Source organism: Mya arenaria, chromosome 4 (genome assembly GCF_026914265.1).
Source record: "Mya arenaria isolate MELC-2E11 chromosome 4, ASM2691426v1".
Taxonomy (NCBI): domain Eukaryota; kingdom Metazoa; phylum Mollusca; class Bivalvia; order Myida; family Myidae; genus Mya; species Mya arenaria.
In genome coordinates this window covers 20,242,668-20,253,557 of record NC_069125.1, presented here as the reverse complement: position 1 = coordinate 20,253,557, position 10,890 = coordinate 20,242,668, and the positions used below count along the sequence as shown (strand labels likewise).

At 36.0% G+C, this 10,890-nt stretch overlaps 2 protein-coding genes across 4 annotated transcripts in view; one reads left to right on the top strand and one right to left on the bottom strand.

The window, feature by feature from the left end:
- Positions 1–1,860, bottom strand: part of LOC128231710 (uncharacterized) — a 38,419-nt gene extending 36,559 nt beyond the window's left edge. For 2 of the 3 annotated variants that reach the window (XM_052944811.1, XM_052944813.1), the window contains exon 1: positions 1,807–1,860. The gene's annotated coding sequence lies outside the window, so the exon portion shown is untranslated. Of the gene's footprint in view, positions 1–121; positions 205–1,806 lie in introns of those variants that run through there. The other variant, XM_052944812.1, reaches the window with a different exon arrangement.
- Positions 1,861–2,113: 253 nt separating this feature from the next.
- LOC128230194 (splicing factor 3A subunit 2-like) lies at positions 2,114–10,335 on the top strand. The gene is made up of 8 exons (XM_052942258.1): positions 2,114–2,266; positions 2,858–2,997; positions 3,336–3,454; positions 4,302–4,411; positions 5,694–5,743; positions 6,129–6,269; positions 6,792–6,860; positions 9,586–10,335. Exons 2-8 carry the CDS (start codon positions 2,872–2,874, stop codon positions 10,009–10,011), a joined length of 1,041 nt encoding a protein of 346 aa, XP_052798218.1. The 5' UTR covers positions 2,114–2,266; positions 2,858–2,871; the 3' UTR covers positions 10,012–10,335.
- Positions 10,336–10,890: the final 555 nt, after the last annotated feature.

The window sequence follows — 10,890 nt, the reverse complement described above, 5'->3', positions numbered from 1 at the left end:
GGGTATTATACGCAGGTATTTTTTTGCATTGGAATCTGAGGGGAAAAAACGCGTCTAATACCCAGTCATTTACGGTATTTCAATAATGACCTTCCTTGTGCACCAACTATTCATAACTTACTTTTCGGTGACGATCGCTTAACTTTTGAACAAAACAAGGATATATTTCTGTGTGTGCAGAGGTTCACATCAAGTTCAAGGAGATTCGATGCTTGATCGGGTCTGTTCAGATAGTGTTCGGTGTCGGGGGCAGTGTGTCATGCATGGGATGATAAACATACTATAAAGCTACATGTGTTAGAAATGATAACAGTATATAAACAAATATATCACACATCTTATTTTAAGCATCTGTATCGGATTTGAATATTATATGTTTATTGAACTAAATAACTATTAGGAACAGAATTTACATAAGTTTTTAGTAACTTGTTTTCCAATCCTTATTATTGTTGTTAAAATACCTTGTATATGTAAATTTGAAATAAATACTGTTTAAACTAATAAAGACCTTAGATATCAGGTATATTGCATTTCTAATGCTTCAGTCGGAAAACAGGAATTATTACTGACACATTGAATAATTCTAAAAATAATTAAAGAAATAAAATTTCAAGGTTTATGAAGTAAGGAAACATTTCATGGTGAGATTTACTTAAGTTGACTGTTATTAAAAAACAACATGTTTTTTGGTTGATAATTGCCATAGTGCGAAGAATAATTGCCTGAGGGTAATTATTTTTCACTTGGGCAATTATCAACCAAAAGCAACCATGTCTTATCCTCGCCCTCTTATCCTGTATAATACATGTGCTTTTTCATTCGTCAATGACCTGAACCAGTTTTGAAAATTAAATTGAAAAAATTAGACATAACAAATTGGTTTGGCTCAAATATTTCTTGTTGTTACATCAACTGATTTTGATGTTCATTTCAATATGTGAGCACAGCTAGGGTCAATCAAGCCTAGTTTCATAAGAATCTGGGCTTGAATGACCCACACCATTTCGCTGGAATAATTTGCACTTTCCCAGCACCTGGACAACCGATTACCAGGGTAATAAAATATTTTGAGTTTAAAAAGCAATTTGAACGCAAAGAAAAGTACTGTTAAAACTCGTAGTAGCGTTTACTTCTCTTAGCTCTAAGTTACTGCGCTATATAAAGTTGGAAATTTACTAGATTCAAGCAAAAAAAATTTTCAATTATTTGATTATGGAACGATGAGGTCGCCAATCGCAGTGTTATGAATGTCTGCCAATATAATGAATGTCTGCCGATATAATCGATTATCGCCGATCATCGGCCCATCACTAGGCACATCTATAGCTGGAGAGTACGTTTTACTTAGATTGTTCAAATCCATGGTGATTCAAACAGTTGATATATTCAAACAAAATGGTGACTTTTATCATTAAGGAGGTGGCTTTTTTTCAAAACGATTTTTCTAGGTTCAAGGTTGATTTTCTGGCAAAACTTCTGTTGATATGTTGTGACATAAGGTAAGTTTTCAATCAGTTTCTAGTCAGTAATATTGAAAAAATCCTTGAAGAAAATGAGGCAGTTTTTCCATGACACACCCTTGGTATGACTATTTGGTCATGTTACTGTATGTTAATAGACTGGTTTTTTTTATTATTTCTTCATATAAGTTAATGTGATTTTTGCCATTTTGGTGAAGCTGATGTGAGACGGTGTCATGTTGAATTGAACTGTTTGTTCTTTTTAATATACATTTAACTTTAGATATATTTTAACGCGCCAATACTTCACATTTATGTGGGACGTTTGCTCGGTTAAGTTTACTTTAGGATTTTAGATGTTGTCGATGCCGTAATTGTGAATTTCTCTGGTGTCGTCCATTTTGTTTCTAGTAAACAACATTTGACGGGTTAACTTTTCTTTCTGCGATTTACTTGATTTTATTTCAAAGAGCGCTCAAAAAACTACGACGATATTTAACATACCAGTCTGACAGGTGCACGGTTTATTCGATTTTGTTGCGCCCTGCATTTTAGCCGATTATAATTCTAATAAGAATAAAATGAACATTTACACAGGGAAATAGCAAAAAATATATTATTTACACAATGATTTCAGTCTATATGAAACATTTTTATATATTTCATGAAAAAATATGTTTTTCAAAACTATAGTTTGAATGTGTTGATCAAAACGATCATGCGGGTGAAAACGTTTTGTTATTGTTTACCTTTGAAAAGACTTTAATTCCTTTAAAACGGTACTTTTTACGATTCGGTATAAGGTGAGTTTGTAAGAAATTCGCAGGATATGTTGCTTTTAATTACTTTCCATCTTTAATGAAATGTTTTTATAAGTTTTTTTGAATAAATTTTAGTATGTCACATATTTTCGAGTCAAAAGCTAATGCCACTCTTGTTAAGACTGTTATTTAAAGTGCCCGGTAATTCATAAATATTGACCTCTCTTGTGACAATTGTGAACAGGTGAAGACCTTTATTTGACTGACTAGGTACAAATCTGAACCTGGGCTTGAATTTAACTTTTTTTTTGATACTCGCCCATTTTTACAAGTGCTTAAATTTTCAACTCACAAAACCAGATTCAACTTCAATGGTCAACTTCCTCTTCCACATTGAAACAGTTTTAACAGACGGATTATTTCATTTTGGCTTCTTTTTTAGGAACTGATTGATCATTGCCATGAGCAGTTGGCGATTTTAAAATCAACACGCGTAAAAGAACTTATCTTTTTGCTTGTCATCATTATACAGACTGTGTCTCGATACTTTACCACTTTATTGCCCAATCTGGCAATTTTGCTTCAATAAAACAAATGAGATTTTGCATTTAATTGTCTTATTTAATATTACAGGATAAAAGCCCATAATGGATTTTCAAAATCGTGCTGGTGGTAAGACGGGTACAGGAGGTGTTGCCTCAGCCTCAGAAAGCAACCGAGATAGAAGGGAGCGACTGAGGCAGCTGGCTCTGGAGACGATTGACCTGAATAAGGCAGGGAGAAAACATGAACAATATAATGATATTTGCTTTTTAATGAGAAATGACATTAACTTGGTGTATTATTCTGTTGTAATAGTTTGAAATTCTTCTTTATTCACATATAATATGTGTGTCTTTCATACTAAAGTATTAAAATTTTCATTTTAAATCTACTTATAATGCAATATTTGATAAGACACATTATAACAGTTTAATAGTTTAACTTTAACCTAAAAAATTATAACACCGTATAATTCTTCTTTAGACAACGCTTTGAATTGAAAAAAATGAAAGAATCATCTAATCATTTGTTTGTACATGGATTTAGCTAAATTGTTTTGTTTTTCCAGGACCCATACTTTATGAAAAATCACCTCGGTTCTTATGAATGTAAGCTATGTCTGACACTACACAACAATGAAGGCAGCTACCTGGCACATACACAGGGGAAAAAACATCAGGCTAACTTGTAAGGATTCAGTATAATTATTTCAGTGGTTATAACCAGCTCTAGCCTGAAAGCCTTGCTATGGTTTACATGGCTTGTTCAAAATCTGGATGGGTAACACTATGTTTCATTTTGCTTTGCTGCAAAGTGCAAATAATGATGCTTGTAATGGATATTTAGCTTGTAAGCTTTTAATAGCAAAAACTTGGCCACAACCTTGTTGTCATTGTTGTTGCTGGCTGGCAGAGTCATGCACAAACTATATCCTTGGGCGTATGGCAGAGTCATGCACCAACTATATCCTTGGGCGTATGGCAGAGTCATGCACCAACTATATCCTTGGGCGTATGGCAGAGTCATGCACCAACTATATCCTTGGGCGTATGGCAGAGTCATGCACCAACTATATCCTTGGGCGTATGGCAGAGTCATGCACCAACTATATCCTTGGGCGTATGGCAGAGTCATGCACAAACTATATCCTAAGGCGTATGGCAGAGTCATGCACAAACTATATCCTTGGGCGTATGGCAGAGTCATGCACAAACTATATCCTTGGGCATATGGCAGAGTCATGCACAAACTATATCCTTGGGCATAACTTAAAACCCATAACAAAGAATTCAGATATTTTGTTTGCAACCTAGTACACTTGTTTCAAGTGTCATTACTTGTATGTTAAGCAAGGACACCATCACTCTGGGTGAAATAATCAAAGAGAAATGCCCGTTTGGTAATGGAAGTCATAATCTAGGATAAGTAGATATTTTATTTTCTAGCGTGAAAATTTAGTTTCAATTATTTAATCAATATGATGCAATCAAAAGTAATAATGGGCGACATTGAGACGTTATACCCTTTGTTGCAGAGCAAGACGAGCTGCAAAAGAAGCAAAGGATGCACCGGCCCAGCCTGCTCCGGAGAAACCCCGGGTGGACATTAAGAAATTTGTGAAAATTGGCCGACCTGGTTACAAGGGTAGGCAAGCTTTGTTAGGAACTAAGGCTTTCATTTTAAATGCTCTTGAACAATATGTCACCACAGACCCTTGTGTGCTGGAATTTTACAGGTTGATTTTAAGTTGTTGAATTTCTTTTGATATTATATAAGGTATTAGTACTTGTCCAGTAAGTGCAGTTGTTAGCGCACTCGCTTCTCACCAAGTCGATTCGGTTTTGATTCCCAGTCTGGGCACACATGAGTTTGGTTAGTGGTCACCAAGCCGGCTAAGTGGATTTTCTCTGGGTACACAGGTTTCCACCACAACACAAGACAACACTCTTGTACAAAATTGTGCCAACAAGCGTGACTTAGTATATGTTATACCTACACACAAAGTTTGAGGGGGCATATAGGAGTTAGCTTGCTGTCGGTCTTGATCGCATGTTAACTTTTGGTTACACATGTTTAACGCCAATAAACACAGGTTAAGCTCAACTTTTTTAAGTTCACTATTTTTATTACAGTATAAGCCCATTCATAGAAATGGGCATACATAATTATGTATTATAGTTTTCATCTGCAGTGTACGGGCAGGGTATATTGTCTAATCTATAACTTCAGTCATCACCAAATTTGGTCAAAATCTGTATTAAAATATCTCAGAAAAAAATTATAACCAGCCTTATCGCTTGAGTCACTCAAGAGCTTTCACCCTTTTTTAGGAATTATATAAAAAATGGTGTTGTCTGATTAATAACTTTAGAAGCCTAAATCAGTCATCACCAAATTAGGTCAGATTGTGTTTCAGTAATATATAATGGATAATTTGTTAAACAGTCATATCCCTCAAATAACTTGAGAGTTATTGCCCTTTAATTATAGAAATTTCCTAAATCTGTCTTTCCCATCAATAAGTTTAGAAGCCGTTGTCACCAAATTAAGTCAGAATGTGCAGAACCTCTCGGTCCGGTTCGATAACCAACCAAGTCACCCGAGTCTTTCCAGAGTTAATTTAATTGGCATCGTATTTAAAGTTTCTGTTCTCTAAACCAGTTATCACCAAATTTGGCATCCTAAAAAGAGGACAGGGGTATTTGGTGACAGTTGGCGCTCTTGTTTTAAATAAAACAAAAGCAATCATTTGTTTTCGTTGATTATTAACAAAGGAATATTTACATGTTGCTAGTCTCTTAAAATAATAAAGAAATGAGTCAGGGTCAATTTCTAGTTGTCTAAAACCACCCGAACTACTGTTTCATCCGCAGGCTGTCTGTACAAAGTTGTAATGAAAAAATCCTTATTTGTTTAAAATTTTCAGTTACCAAACAGAGAGACCCAGAGTCACACCAGCAAAGCCTGCTGTTCCAGGTAGAAATTGAGCTATTAAACTGACCTCATATGTTACACTAGGACACATTTGTTGTCATTACTGCTTTTAAGTTTAATCATACTTGGTTGAAGATTATGACAGATTGCATAATTTATGTAGAATTGTTTGGAATTCGGTAATTTTGTCCTGTTTGGAGTTTGGTAATGATTTCCTTACAAAACAAAATGACAAAGGAAAACAAACAGCTCATCTGGTAATAAAACAATTATTTGATAAAGGATTGGTAAAAAAATGTTATTGATATTGTTATTAATAAGTGGGCTTTTCTTTATTTTATTTTGAAAGTTTTTATTGAATTATGACAAATGGCCATAGAATATGCCTTATATGTTCAGATTAAATACATTCAACATTTTCATTCAGATTGACTACCCAGAGATTGTGGAAGGAATTATGCCACGACATAGATTTATGGCTGCTTACGAACAGAAAGTTGAACCCCCAGATCGTCGCTGGCAGTACCTGTTGTTTGCTGCAGAGCCGTATGAGACCATTGCCTTTAAGGTGTGAATAATGTCGAAGTTTGTCCTCATATGTGTTTATTTGACTTCTGTTTTCCAGGTAACAGGTAAATCTAATTCTTTATGTGAATGGTTGTAATATCTGATACTCTGTCCAACCGAAACATGTGTCAACTTTTTATTTCCTTTTGGTGCATGTTTTTGTACTCATTGTAAATGAATCTTATAAATTCAAAGAAAAAAAGACCCGGTATTGTGATAGTCTTGGTGTCATTGTCGGCTGCAATGTAAAAATCATGGCCATAACTTAAAAACATTCAAGATATTTAAATGAAGCTTGATGCATGTTGCCATAGACAATAAGCACATGTAAAGTAAGGAATATAACTCTTGCTTTAATAAATGTTCAGTCATGGCGCTTGTTTGACTAAAAAGAACAAGACAAGCGTTGGCGTTCGGTATCCGGCACTCTTGTTCTAACTTAAGGATTAAGCACATGTATTTCTTAATACTACTTCTTGTTTGTCTATGTTATGATGTGTATGTATTATGTTCGCTGTTCTAGGTTCCTAGCCGAGAAGTAGATAAAGACCCTAAGAAGCTGTGGAGTCATTGGAACAAAGAAACCAAACAGGTCCGTACCATTATTAGATCTTACTTTAATTCATAATACATCATTCTTCATGTCTTTCTGAAGTTTTCTCAATAAGGGAAAGGCTGTTCATAAGCCTGCAAACAAAGATTGAAGGAGGTGGGTAGATTGGAGTCACCATATAGTTGGTTGGTTGGTTGGTTTCCACAGGTTCATAGTGATTATTCTGAAGATTAATACTCTGATCATAATGAAATGTGCTAGTGCCTTACATATTTTTCGTCATTTGCTCACAAGTCTTTTAAGAGTTATGTACCCTTTAACCTTATTCTTTTTATAGCTGTACTGAATATTGGAGCGATATACTTCCACAGTTAAAGACTGTTCCACGTGTTCACTGTTAACTGTGGTAGTGCCTTACATATTATTTTGTCAGTTACAGTAGTCATTCAAGAGTTAGCTGTCTGTGATTTTTAGCTCTACTGGCCAAAGGCCAGAAGAGCTTATGCGATGGTAATGTGTACGTAGTATGTGCATCCGTGCGGTCGTGCGTCTGTGCGTTCGTGCGTCTGTAAACAATTGCTTGTGAACACGATACAGTCTTCAGTTTTGATTGTATCTCGATGAAACTTGTACAGTATCTAGGTATCCATTAGAGCTCGGTTCCTTTCGAAAACCAGCAAGATCCGCCCATGAATGCCTAGATTATGGGCCATGAAAGTTTTAAAGAAATGCTTTCTATTTTTAGCCAGGTCTGCATGAGCGAATTCTATTTTTAGCCAAGTTTACATGTACATGTAAATTCCAGTCTAGAGTTAAGGGAGACAATTTGCAAGTCTTAGATTTTGAGAGACAATTTGCTTTTTGCTTTTGCAGTTGATTTTGTGAATTACTCTGCCTTGTTCTTGTTGAAAGCCCAAAGGCCGTTTTTTAGCTTGAAGTTCTGTAGTTTGCGCATTCATCTTAACAAAATTGGTTGTGAATGTTTAAGTTATGCACCTGGTGTCATTACTGGCCACACCCAGGGTTCACAGGTTTGGTAAACATAAATCTGGACAGGTTTGAAAATCTTTTTGTGTGTTCGTGCATCCATCTCAGCACAATTGATTGTGAATGTTTGTTTAAATTGATCAATGTTGTCCTAAGATGCCCTTGACTTTGACCTTTTGACCAACTTTTTTTAACTTTTAAAACTACAGAAATTTTTACTATGAGTACAGTTTTGAAAGCATTTTTTTTTGTCAGATGACTTTTACTTGGCACATATTAAAATAGTTCATGCAACTAATCTGCTTACAATACTTTCTGGGCTCAGATGTTGAACGTGCTACGTTTTCAGGTAACCCAAACACAAAACATAAACTATATGTCTGTTGCCTTTTACCCATACATACATGCTCTGGATTGATATGACCACAAAAGCCATGCCAGTAGAGCATAGGCCCTTTTGGGCCTCTTGTTTCTCTTATTGCCATGGACAGTGTAAGTTAAACAGCTATAAAAAGAATAAACTGAAACAGCATGAAGTGCTCTCATGGAAGCTTGACTTTTCGAAAATACTACTCTCATTGGCCTTGACATCCAGTTTAAGTATGTGTATTGGCATTTCACTTATAACTCCAAAACTGTTCATTCAATTAATATCATACTTCGCACAGTTGTTTAGGACCATATCGCATTTAGGTTACATAACTCCATATTATCCTAAATACAAATTATGGCCCCTGATTGACTTGCGTTAAAATTTTAGGGCTCATTATATCCACTTAAAACTTTAGGGCAAGTTGGGATTTTCGTTTATAACTCCTATACCCTCTATTAAATTCACTTCATACATCACACAATTCTTAATGGCCATCATACAATTAGGTTAAATAACTCCATGTCATCCTTAATTTATACAAATTTTGGCCCTTAATCGAATTACAAAGTTTTGTTATAGTATAAAAACTCCTATACCATTCATTCAATGGATTTCATACTTCACCCAGTTGTTCAAGGCCATCACCCAATTAGGTTACATAACTCCATATTATCCTAAAAACAAATTTTGGTCCTTGATTGACTTATAAAGTTTGATTAAAGTTAAAGGGCATTTTGGGATTTTAACTCAGATCTCAAATATTGTTCATTCAATTGACTTCATATTTAACATAGTAACAGTTGTTCACGGCCATCACACAATTAGGTTACTTTTATAAAACTCCATTTAAACCTAAATACAAAGTATGGCCCTTGATTGACTAGTTTTCCCTTTTTTCTTGAATGTTTTGACTAGCACATATAACAACATTAATGCATTCATTTCTATAACTAAGCGGTGTATACTTGAGCCTGTTGTCCTTCCACAGCTCTTGTTATTAGCCGCAGAATATTCATCTTCTGGTTATGTGCCTTTGAACTGAAATTAAGCATTTATAGTTACATAGATTTCTGAAGTGAACTTCTTCATTCGATTTGTTTTCATTGCCCTTGTGGAAAAATAGATTTATGTGCCTTGAAATAATCAAAAATCTTCAATTATGAGTTATATTTCATATTTGAATATCTGCCTGAAAAAAATACTCTACATCCAGTGTCATTGTGGCGTTTAGGGATAGTCATCAGTTCTTTGGTAGCTGTCATGTTATGTAGTTCAAAGTCTGCTTTTCTGAAACTTGTTTATAATGTATGATATGTAGAGAACTTTTAGTTGAATTAAACATGTATATACATCTTACAGTGATGCATGTCAAATGATTATTCATATAGGTATATTTGTTTTCAGTTTTTCCTGCAGTTTGCCTTCAAAGTGGATTCCAAGCCGGCACCCCCCCCTGCTCCACCCAAGAGGGATCAAGGCCCACCCCCAGGGATGAGAGAGGAAGACAAGGGGGATGGACCACCAGGGATGGGAGGCCCCCCTCCACAGATGGCTCCTCCCCCAAGGATGCCACCACCACCCCCAAGGATGCCTCCCCCTCCAATGGCAGGGGGACCCCCAGGGATGGCCCCACCCCCTCGACCACCCATGCCACCTGGACCTCCCGGCCCACCTCCCATGGCTCCACCCCCTATGCCCCCCATGGGAGGACCGATGGGTATGGGTGGTGCACCACCCCCACCCCCTGTCCCTCCTCCCCCACCCATGGGTGGAGGGCCCCCAGCAAATATGCCAGGCATGGCTCCCCCACCCCCTCCACCACCTTCTTAAAGATGGAAATTTATTACATACCTACTGACATCATTAACACTTATGTGATAATCATATAAATTCATGTTTTATTCTTGTACAAGTTGCAAATTCACAGAAAATAGTGTTGAACTTACCTTAATCGTGATGTAGCAATTTTGAAAAAACATATGTTGATAAGAAAATGGGAAATCCTAATTTGTACCTTTATTATGTATTTGAAAACATGATCCATTATGGCAACCACACAAGTAATATCGGGGGTTTTCTTGATTGCTCATTTTAATGTACAAGGTTATGAGATGTAAAAATATATTTGAAACGTGAAATAAAACATAAACATTCCTTGTTGCCATTTATTTCTAGGTATATATATGTGAACTCCCTTAGATATGTTATTAATCACAGTTGGGCCTGTCTTCTGTAGAAGCAAGTACTGGGGCCCTATTCAATAACTAACTTAGATTTAACTTTAAGAATAAAATGTGAGTGTTTTGATTGGATTGTAAAAATAACTGGCCAATGGAATTAATGGAATCACTGAGGCATGTCTAGGGGTAAGAATTAGAATTATAGTGAAAACTAGACCTGGTGTCCTTCATGTAAAACCATAAGTTCCCCTGGAATAAAACTGTTCCCTTGGTGAGGTTCGTACCCAGAAATAAAACTGTTCCCTTGGTGAGGTTCGTACCCAGGAATAAGGACGTTTCCTTGAAGGCCTGGTGAGGTTCAAACCCAGGATGCTTTATGTGAGAGGTGGACATCTATACTATAACTGAATAGTGCAGACTATAACATTCTTATATGAGGGCAGAATGATTAAAATTATTGGTTCTGAACATTAACAAATGCTGTGTAAACATCAGTGTAAAGTATGTATTCACCAATATCAGAATTGGA